The sequence below is a fragment of the Eurytemora carolleeae genome, unplaced genomic scaffold (assembly GCF_000591075.1).
Source record: "Eurytemora carolleeae unplaced genomic scaffold, Eaff_2.0 scaffold716, whole genome shotgun sequence".
Lineage (NCBI taxonomy): Eukaryota > Metazoa > Arthropoda > Copepoda > Calanoida > Temoridae > Eurytemora > Eurytemora carolleeae.
The window spans coordinates 7,289-18,863 of record NW_019396641.1 but is presented as its reverse complement, the minus strand read 5'-3'; the positions used below and the strand labels follow the sequence as shown (position 1 = coordinate 18,863).

The 11,575-nt window shown below is 30.8% G+C and overlaps 1 protein-coding gene across 1 annotated transcript; it reads right to left on the bottom strand.

The window, feature by feature from the left end:
- Window positions 1-765: 765 nt before the first annotated feature.
- LOC111706754 (uncharacterized) lies at window positions 766-11,080 on the bottom strand. Its single transcript, XM_023479680.1, has 13 exons — window positions 11,045-11,080; window positions 9,701-9,861; window positions 8,535-8,677; window positions 7,186-7,228; window positions 5,198-5,275; window positions 4,907-4,964; window positions 4,291-4,347; window positions 4,059-4,106; window positions 3,957-4,002; window positions 3,582-3,703; window positions 2,808-2,969; window positions 1,215-1,613; window positions 766-888 (listed from the first exon to the last, which is right to left on the bottom strand). Exons 5-13 carry the CDS (start codon window positions 5,250-5,252, stop codon window positions 774-776), a joined length of 1,062 nt encoding a protein of 353 aa, XP_023335448.1. The 5' UTR covers window positions 5,253-5,275; window positions 7,186-7,228; window positions 8,535-8,677; window positions 9,701-9,861; window positions 11,045-11,080; the 3' UTR covers window positions 766-773.
- Between the last annotated feature and the right edge of the window lie 495 nt (window positions 11,081-11,575).

Genomic DNA, 11,575 nt, shown 5'->3' with positions numbered 1-11,575 from the left:
ATTGTGTACGAATAAATAGAATAAATACAATATTAAAACCCTTCAAACTTAACTAAGTTCATGAAATGTTATGTTTTTGTTTGCAGTCATCATTGTTTTTATCATGCAAATATAGGGTGTCTCACAAAACATAATAGTTGGTGAATAGTTTTAAATGTCTTCTTCCATAATTTCTTTAGTTGTTTAATACCAGAGACAATAATAAAATATCATATGGGAGTTATGTCAAAGTTAAATTGATTTCAAAGTAAAATATATTCAAGCAAAAGATTTTTTTACGAAATAAACTGCAAAAAGCATTTAATATCCAATACAGTATAGGGAAGACGACATTCATTACTATTTATCAACTGTCATGTTTTGTGGGACACCCTGTGCAGTGAAGACGATTTTTAATTTTTGATTTCTACCATGCAAGATTTTAATCGGCAACGGATGCACTTAATACAAATTATTATGAAAACAAAACAATTCTGCCAATTAAGAAGCTTTTCTTTGTTTACTTGCAATCTTGTAATTTGAGAATAGCTTGTAAGAAATTAAAACTTAAATCTAGAAAAAATAGAAGATCAAAATAACGTATTTATTTTAAGTAAAGGAAAAGCACGTCCGATTCACTTTGTTACACTTTTAACTTTAGTGTGATTATTTTCAATTCTGTGTAAAAATTTACATTATCTTTTTCATTATACTCTAATAAAGAAATTGACGGGCGAAGTTGTAAAGATTATTAAAAGATTATTATTTTGAAATAGAGAGCAGATAAAAGTTCTTCATTCTTTATTCTTATTTTTCATATTCATCTGCATAATAACATAGAACTGGTTTTTGTCAACACAAAACAAACTGGTCTGACAGGAGCCAGGCAGTACACTGTACAGGGATATCCTGAAGAAAAAAATCCTATAATTATTTTTTTCTATGATTGTTAATACTTTTATACGTTGAAAATTGAAATTCAAATAATTTTTAGCATTATTTGTTAAATATAAAAATAGTAATCAATAATTAAATTAATAAATGATGTTGAAAGATAATTAAAAAATCAACATTGTTTCTTCACTGTTTTCCATTAGTGAGCTTTTGATCTTGAATAATTTTAATCTGCAGTTTAACATTTAATGGCGTTGCTTTCAGTCTTCCCTTTCTTTGATGAGGATTAAATTGTTAGATTCTGCTACTATTTTTATTTTAAAATGAGTAAATATTTATACCTTGGGTCTAGACTTCCGTAGATATTAGTTTCCATTCCTTCGATTCCTGTATTTGAATCATACACTGAACTTGTACTGTACACTGGCGTTGTACTGTAAACTGGACTTGTAGTACTGTACAGTGGACCTCTTGTACTGTATAGAGGACTTGTGCTGTACACTGAACTGGCCCCTGTGTACTGTTTTGTACTTGAATTAAAAACTTGATTTGAACCGTACAAACTATTCGTAGTGTTTGAAGCTGATGAACAGTTGACTGAGCTGGTGTAATAAATCGGACTAAGATCTCGCTGCCTGTATTGTCTACAGAATCCGCCTACTGGAGAACTAGTTGCGGTAAAACCAGTTTCCTGATCATCAACAGCTGGTTTTTGAAGCTCAGCTGTTTCAACCATCTTACTAAACAATAACCAATATAAAAATATGAAAAAAATACTAGGATATTGCCAAATATTCATGTTAAAGAAATTTTTAAAATCTTCATATTTTACAAAAGTTTCAGTGGCATATAATGACGCAAATTGTGCACAAACATTTTGCAAAATTTACATGTTTGCTTTTACACCGTAACTTATGCAAAAATGCTAAAAAAGTGCAATTGTAGCACAACTGTTTTTGAATTTTGCTTCAAACCTATTATTTGTTTATTATAATCAAATATAATTGAACAATGATATGAATGCTAGTTTGTGCATGCCTTATAAATAAATTAAACTTTTAATTGTTTTAGATTTTCCTTAAACTATAATAATTAATCAAGGTAAAGAAATTAATTAGCTTATCATGATGAATAATTATTTTTATCATTATTTCTAATTTCAAATATAGTCATAAAGGATAAATCATATTAGAAATGTGCTAAATCCAGCCAAGACAATAAAGTAGTCCCCAGGACAAAAGTGGTCAGCCAGGACAAAAAAGGGTTTAACCAGGACAATAAAGTGTTTAGCAAGGACAATAAAGTGGTCCTCAGGACAATAAGTGGTCAGCCAGGACAATAAAGGGTTTAGCTAGGACAATAAAGTAGTCACCCAGGACAATAAAGTTTTTAGCTAGGACAATAAAGTGATCCCACGGACATTAAGTGGTCAGCCAGGCCAATAAAGGGTTTAGCAAGGACAATAAAGTGTTTACCCAGTAAAATAAAATGTTTAATTAGGACAATAAAGTGGTCATCCAGGACAATAAAGTGTTTAGCCAGGACAATAAGATGTTTAGCCAGGACAATCAAGTGTTTAACCAGTATAATAAAGTGGTCAGCCAGGACAATAAAGTGGTCAGCAAGGACAAAAAAGTGGTCAGCCAGGAAATAAAGTGGTCAGCCAGGACACTAAGTTTTTAGCTAGGACAATAAAGTTTTTATCCAGGACAATAAAGTGCTTAACCTCGATAATAATGTGGTCAACCAGGTCAATAAAGTGTTCAACCAGGCCAATAAAGTTTTTAACCAGGACAATAAAGTGGTCCTCCAGACAATAACTGGTCAGCCAGGCCAATAAAGTAACCCCAAGAGTAAAAATAAACCGAGCAGATTATAGGCAAGTGAGCAGGATAAAAAAAGAAATTATGGACATAAAGATGTGTTTACAATACCTTGAATGGTTGCGTGGAAAGGGCCCTGTTCCATACACGTCTAAAACAGGTTGCGCCAGTGACCTTACTGTATCATACCCGCCACTCTCTGCTTCTTCTGCTGCCCTGGCGGTATTTTGCTGAATTAATGGTAGAAAGTTTGGCCTAACCCGCCGATTATTCCTGTACAGTGCACATTGAGTCTCAATAAACTGACAATTAATCTTAACGATTAGTAAAACCAGCTCTGAAGTTGCACAGTGAAATTTACGGCAATGAAAAGCATTTCATAGTAATAAATATTCATATTCAATAAAAAAATAATATAAATGGGCCAGCATACTCAAGCAAGAGCAAAGGACTTGTGACACTTTAAAGGTGGCCTGGTCTCAACATTTGATTCATAACTTAAATAACTAGAATAACTGTTCAGAGTTGGATATATTTCTTGATCAATGATTGATCAATTGATCTTTTGTTAATCTGCAGTTTAATTTCATCTTTATTCGATATCCCACATGGTATTAGTACCCAGTCAGGGGTTAAGTACCCTTTGATCAGGGGAGAAATTACAAAAAATGAAGATTTGGAAAGGTTTAGTTTTTTAAAGATCCTCAATTTAAAGAACAGTTATTCCCTGAGAACGAGCCTTAGCCATAACACTTAGACCTGCAGGCATTTTCCTACTTTGAAAAAACTCTGTTTTGTATGTTCCAAACACTACCAACGATCGTTTTCCAGTTATGACGCCCAGTGCTACGGTTGAGTAATATGTATTGAGGTATTAATGACTCCCTGTAGTTATAAATCTCTACAAGGTCTGCTCTGGATACTGTTGAAGAGGGTTGGATTGGTTCTATCTTCTCCGGGCTTGTATTAACAATAGGGTTCTCTTCTCCAATCATGTCTGGAGATTGCTTTAAAGGGACTGTAGGCATAATTTCAAGGAGCCTCCATTAATAGAGTCAAACAATATCCTTTAAACCTTTGTAAAATAATAGAGGAATGAGATATTTTTTTCAATCCCATATTTGATTGTTTTATCTCTGTAAAAGTGGGTTGCACATTTATGCAGCAGAATCTGATATTCAGATGCAGGTCTGGGTACTGTTCTAAATCAGACATGTCACTTACTGGATGGGGGGTCATGTGAAGTTAAGGTTACAGTCCCTTTAATGGTTCGTTTTCATATGTGTGCTCTTCCAATCTATAGGCTCTAAAATTGTAAAAGAATACAAGTTTTAACAAGATTTTTTTCAATTTAGTTTTTACCTAAAAATTTGATGTTTTTTATCCTCTAAGCTCAGAATTTCATCTAAACTTTAATATTTTGTTCATTAAAAATAGTTTTAATTGATTTTTTTATTGAAAAAACATTTTGTTTGATATTTTTTATGCCAGTTAAATTTCGACCAATAAGAGATTTAATCTGAGAATAAGTTTAACTTAATCTGACCATTTACAAGTTCATAGCTCAGAGCACTAATAATTTTAGTTTATAAACCTTAGATTTCTTTTCAAAACATCATTCCAGTCCACCGAAGAGTCCCCGCGTTCCAAGCTAGAATATTAACAAAGAAATTTATGTACAGCGGACGGCGTTTATATCAATACAAGAAAGACGACTTTTATCAATCATTTTGTCTTATCTCAAACATAGGTTGTTAAAATTCCATGTTTACATGTGAACAAAGAGAAACTTTAAATTCACAACTTCTCTTTGTTTACATATTTATTTATATACTCCAACCATTTTATGTGGATAGGGTTGTTATCAAGTACTCCAACCATGTTATGTAGATAGTGTTGATATCAAGTACTTCAACTATGTTATGTAGATAAAGTTGTTATCATGTACTCCAACCATGTTATGTAGATAAGGTTGTTATCATGTACTCCAACCATGTTAATCGTTTTTAAAAACGCTGCAAAAAAGAACTTTTTGTTTTTCTAAAAACAAAAAAGATCGTTTTTTTATCGATCGGTTTGTAAAATAAAGAATGTTTTTAAAAAAATCTTCGTTTTTAATTTAAAAAAAATTTCTTTTTTAAATATTAAAGGCATACTGCGCGAATTTTAGAAAAAAAGGTAAAAAATAAATGCAATTTCTTTGTTTGTTCCTAAATCCAGAAATGGTAGCGGAAGCATTTCTTGCTGTTGAAGTGGATCGGCATTCACCTGACACAGTGCAATGATTGTTTTAAAAATGTAATAATATTTTTGGTAACAGTTTTTAACCCTATATATGCTCCATTTACAGAGTTTTTTGTCTGATTCTTTACATGGCTTTATCTGAGTATTAATTATAAAAATATATATCGTCTATTCTCTAACATCAACTTATAGTGGATAAAAGCTCTGTGCCTTGTTCACCCTGACCACACCTTTCATAGTTAATTAAAGCACTGTGCCTAGATCAATTCCCAAGCTTGGGCTTCGCTTCGCAGGCAATCCACCTTTTTTCATTCTCACGAAGTCTCTCTCTATCCCTGGTTCAATATATTCACATAAATGCACTGTCCCGCTTACATCACGACCCTTTATTCTTCTTTTTCGTACGTTTTTAAAAAACTGTAGTTTTTTTCTTTTTCTAAATGATCCAAAACATTCGTCCATTGATTGTTTTATTCTAAAAGGCACCATCGTTATAAAAAAATTATGTACCGTATATGCATTTAGACGTACCGCCCAGTCTGGACTACCCACTTTAAATTCGACCCATTACGTTTTATTTAACAAATGTAGCCTGGCGAGATCACGGTGTGCGTTTTGTCTTATAAACTATACTAGTTCAAGTGCGGATGTTTTTTTAAAAACACTTTAGAAATTTATTTTTTGAATTTAGAACCCATTGACTACTTTAAAATATGTCAGCCCATTTGGTCTAGCTATATCGACAATATATAAATTTATACGATTCATATATAAGTGAAGAGCTTTATTATGTAGAAAGTATCATAGTGTACTGTATAGCATGCTCTATCTGCTTAAACTTCGGCCCGGTATTGGAAATATTTTGGGAGTATAAAGTGACAAAACTGAACAACTTAATAACTGAACAATGATTAAACTGAACAACTGAAAAGTTAAACAACACTAAACAACTGAATAGCTGAACATATAAAGTACTGTAAAGGTCCGAAAATATAGTTCACCATCACGCCTCAATTTTATTTATATAAATATTATTTCCCTGTCTTAAAGTTATTTTTCCATAGAACTACTGCATTATTTAGATTTAGCCTGTAATTAAAACTTTTGTGGAAAACACAATCATGCTAAATTCAAAATCCCCCCTTTCTAAATGAATTAGAGAGAATGAGAGTGCATGAGAGTGAATGGGAGTGAATAAGAGTGAATGAGACTGAATAAGAGTGAATGAGAGTGAATGAGAGTGAAGTGCATGAGAGTGAATGAGAGTGAATGAGAGTGAATGAGAGTGACTTAGACCTATGAATTGTCATGTTTTGTTTTGAGGACAGACTGTTTCTAAACGATTTCTTTCAATTCAGGTTTATTCTCAGTCTGTATTTATTATTTTATTTATTGCCTCCAGTTTCTACCTTTCCTCTGTAAAGCATGAAACAATTTCAGAGTGTTTAAACTAAATTATGAATAGTCATTTTAGTTTAATAGGGAGCCATTAGTAGGATATTTTAGTTTAATAGGGAGCCATTAGTAGGATATTTTAGTTTGATAGGGAGCCATTAGTAGGAAATTTTAGTTTAATAGAGAGCCATTAGTAGGATATTTTAGTTTAATAGGGAGCCATTAGTAGGATATTTTAATTTAATAGGGAGCCATTAATAGGATTTTTTAGTTTAATAGGGAGCCATTAATAGGATTTTTTAGTTTAATAGGGAGCCAATAGTAGGATATTTTAGTATAATAGGGAGCTATTAGTAGGATATTCTAGATTGATAGGGAGCCAATAGTAGGATATTTTAGTTTAATAGGGAGCCATTAGTAGGATATTTTATATTGATAGGGAGCCATTAGTAGGATATTATTTTGTATTTATCAATAAAACATGTTTGTCCTTTCGTTTCGTTTCGTAAGACAGAACGTTGAAGAAACAACGAGCATTTAGATCTTTTAAACTTTTAAATCTTTTAAAAATTTCTAATCATGAAAATTTAAAGAACAGAAAGTGTTTTAATAGAAATACGTTTATAAATAAACAAATAAAAAAATGTGATCCTTTCAATAATGTACGTACACTGTACATTTATGAATAAATTAAGAAATTGGCAACACTCGTGGATTTTCACACGTTAGTTAACCAAACATATACATCAATAATTCGTCCTTCCACGCGATCATTCGCGTTCAACGCTATTTTATTTATGAAGTAAAATTCTAAAATTTGAAATCTAGTTTATCATAATTCATGTATTTCCTGTCGTACAAGGCTGCGATGTTGGAAGAGACTCAGACACATTCTAAAATAAACAAAAAAAATTTAATGGGACAATCAAAGTAATTTCTAATAAACATCTAATCAATATGTCGCATGCACTTGGAACTTTGATCTCATTAAGAATAAAAAAGATACCATTATCTTTCATTGTAAACAATCATCATTGTTATTTTGATGGGTTTCTTTTAACCTAACTTGCGGAATTAATGCTGCAGAGACGATGAGGAAACTGTCAGAAATCTTCACTTTAAACCAAAAAATATCTTCTTCATTAGGAATTCAGTTGGCAATTGAATTTTTTGATTGCAATAATCATTTAGATATTTAACGTTTTGAACTACATAAACAGATTATTTTCAATTGTGGTTTCTCTACAAAAGTGACTTAATTTGACACTTTGCGACTTTTTTACAACAATGATTCTTGAAACAATAATTATAAAACAACTTTAGTCCAGGCTTTTCTAAATCAATGCATGAAAATATTTTTCTTCCAGGCAGCTAGGCCTACAAGTCTCTTTCGCTACTTATGACAAATTTTCATTAAAGGGAGTGACCGGCTATGTAAGGTAGTTGAACTGAGTATGCAGTGTTGTTGACAAATTCTTTTGGATTTATTTGAAACATATTAAACTTTTTAAACATCTGTAAATCCCGAGTTTGAGCGCAAATTTGACGTTCAAAACTCCTACTTTTGGGGTGGATACGTTTCCAGAATAAGTTTTTTTTTAATTATTATATAGCGATAACGAAAAATAAAGTAAAAATTTTACAGTAATCTAATTAGATGGTTAGGAACATATTTCTCAAAAGAAATTTGTCAATAAATCAATGCTAAAATCGATTATTTCGTTTTCATTATTATATTGAATTTCTTATTTTCTTTGAATTTTATTTGCAGATTTCTTCAAATTCTTCTAATGTCGTCTTTTCAATAATAATTCTAGAAAATCTGCGAAAATCTTTGTGAATAATGAGAAACCAGAATAATGAGAAAATAGAAACTAATAATTTTCGATGATAAGATTAATTTTTATTTTCTCAACATGTTCGAATTTGCTCTCAAACTCAGGATTTACAGATCTTTAAAAGGTTTAATATGTCTCAAATGAATCCGAAAGAATTTGTCCACAACACTGCATACTCAGTTCAACTACCTTACATTGCCGGTCACTCATAGTCATTTATAAAAATACTAATTGAAAATATTGACCGGAAGTATTTCGTTGACTAATAGACAAAAATAAACCAAGAAGAAAACAATATATACAGTTTTATATCAATTTTAGATATTTTTTATTATATTTTATGACCCTTAAAAGAACCAACCTGTTGCAAATCTGATGAGGTTTTAGGATCTTTATCGTCACTTGGACCGGGCTCATAGATTAATGGTTTACACGCTAATCCGTCCCTAGCTTGTGTATTAATTTGAACCTGGAGCCCTTTGGATGGAGCCGGGATGAATACTCCTAACATGAAAATTTGAAAATTGGATTTTGAGGGATCATGCAAAGCTGATCGGTCAAATATTAAATTAATTAGGTTTGTCTAGTTGAGTATCTTCTATACTACAGTCTTGGTAACCAAAAAATTCTCCTAGTTCTGGCATTTCCTTAATTTGGCTTGCCTTTTTAATGCTATAAATATTACCGGGGATATTAGGAATTTTGTTTAGATTTCAGTTTTGTTAAATAAAACCAAAATTGTCAAAATCTAAGTAAAATTCTTTATATCTAGAATTATATTAAAAGTACAAAAAAGGAAGACCACATTTTGGAAATTTCAGAACTTGGAATATTTTGTGATTACTTTCTAAAAATAGGTTGACAAAAAAATGCAGAACATTTTATCAAAATCAAAGACGACAGTCCAGTCCAGTCGTCTTGCTTCTGTCATGTTTCCTGGGACACCCTGTATTATGAAAATGCAAACTAAAAGAAACCTAAATACATGATTATCTAAAATCCTTTAGTTGGCTGCATGTCTGAATCGCAAAGGTACCTTCGTTGAAGCAACATTAATAATGATGAAAATAGCGTCATTTTTATTAAATAATGGATTTTTTAAAATTTTTCTATTAAAGTGATCTGCAGAATTTTGCTAACAAAAACTAAAACAGTTTGTGAATCTTAAATACATCGAAAAAATTGAAGTTGAAAAATTAATTTTGTGTTAAACATTTCATTATTACTTCATTATTTATAATAGAAACCCATCATATCAATCGATTCTGTATATTATTTTTGAGTACTTAGGCATTATAAATTGTAGACCTATAAAACTGTGGAATAGACTCTTTAAATAATTTTAAATAGCCAAATAAACATTAAACACAACATTTGGGCAGTGTACAACAGATCCTTTTAACTGAGTTAAATTAAATGCAAAATTACAAATTGTCGTATTCCCATTCCACAGCTTCATGAATCAAACTGTATGTATATTTTTTTCATAGACATAAAAAGATGTTTAAAATAATAAAAAAATCAAACCTGTTTGTGTATTTTTTCCTTCGTCTAAATCTTCTTTTCCAGTTTCAATTTTTACATTCTTTGTTCTCTCTTTTTTCCTTTTACTTTCTACATCCTTAGTTTCTTTACTGCCCTCTTCTACAAGATGAACTTGATGGGGAGAACTAGAATTTTTGATCAAACTGAAATATAAAAATTATATTTTATGTATAGATGTGTGTATGTAATTATGTTCTGTGTACAATGTTTGCATTTATGTTTGAATTTTTTAAAACCACACAAAAATGTTTTAAAAAAACTCCTTAATAGTTTGCTTTATTCGTATAGTATTTTAATGAAACAACACTTTTCGGACCGGTTCCTAATCCATTTTAAAAACGATAAAAAACGGTATTTTTTCATTTATTTTTTTCTCAAAACGATCTTTTCGTTTTTCGAAAACGAAACGCAATGATACTATCGTTTTTTCAAACTGCTACCGTTTTTGAAAATTATTTCGCTAATGAATGTAAAGTTTAATCGTTTTAAAAGGGATAAAAAATGATAGTTTATTTGTTTCTTTTTATTTTCTCAAAAAACAAAAAGCGAAAATAAAAATATGATCGATTTTTCCAAAAACAATGTTTTTGAAAATAATTTTGCTTTAGGTTGATGACAATTAATTACAATTTTTTTAGAAAGGGAAGTTTATGAAAGTTGCCTTTTTATCGAGAAAAATTACCAGACCTGTTCCCTGACCTAAGGTTTTTATGATCTAAGGGTTTTCCGACCAAAAAATGTATTTGTCTAAAAAGTTGTTATTGATTGTCAAAAATTAAAAACTACCTAACTTCGTTAATANTCCAGTGGAATTATAAACCCCTAGGAAGGATAACTGAATCCCTCCAGTGGAATTATAACCCCCCAGGAAGGAAATCTGAATCCCTCCAGTGGAATGTAAATCACCCTGCGTAAAGTTTTGAATTGTAAAAAGCATTTTTTCAAACCCCTCCAGTGAAAAAGAATTCCCTCCGGTGGACTCCAGTGGAGTCAAAATCTTACTACGAACTTCCGTGACTCATAAAAAAGCTATTTTTTTGCGCAGGGATATTTTTATCCTGAGGTAAGGTAACTTTAGAGTCATGTGATATTAATTGGATACAACACAATTATCTCTAATGTAAAAAACTTAAATAATCGTAATAGGCTTCCTTTCTTAAGTATCTTGAAGTTGAAACAACGGTTACAGTCCCTTTGGATACTGATGAATTGGATCTATATAGTCTTTTGTTGAATTAGTCCAATTTGTTTACAATATTTCAGGATAAATTAATAAAATTTCCATAATCTTTGTTTCAATATTAATAAAATTTAGATATTTCTAACCTGGGTTTTGAGCTTTTAAAATATCTGAAAGTGCCCTCATACTAATTTTTTATCATTTATGGTAAATTCGAATTTTTAGCCATTTAAACATTTTGTTTGTTAGTCATAAAACAGTTGTAAAACCTATAAAGGATTGATATGCTATTAGTGTAATATATTCATCACTATATTCATCATTTATATTTGTCTAAAGCAAAATTACATTAAGCAATATAAAAGTTCTCAATTTAATCCTAATACTCTTTTCTCTGGATATCACATTTTATAATTGACAGGGTTTTCCTAAAAGCAGGTGCCATACAAGACTTTTAGCAACAGTATATTTTAGTTATTCAGAGGTGGTTTTCAGAAATGGAGTTTTTTGGTCCCAGTCTAGTGTTTTTCGTTTTCTAAAAATGTGGTATGATGACAGTACTGCAAGGGTTCATAGATTTTTGCACATTGCTTTGACACTAACTTTGGGTTTGCATAACTTCTTCAGAATCGCCTTATTTGATGGTGAGATATATCCTCTTGAGCCAATTTCAAAAG

Coding starts and splice junctions, on each gene's coding strand:
- LOC111706754 (XM_023479680.1), bottom strand. CDS start 5,252: ATGAAAAAAGGTGGATTGCCTGCGAAGCGAAGCCCAAGCTTGGGAATT. Junction 2,970..3,581: donor GTAGAGATTTATAACTACAG/GGAGTCATTAAT, acceptor TGCACTGTACAG/GAATAATCGGCGGGTTAGGC. Junction 1,614..2,807: donor TTTCCACGCAACCATTCAAG/GTATTGTAAACA, acceptor GTTATTGTTTAG/TAAGATGGTTGAAACAGCTG.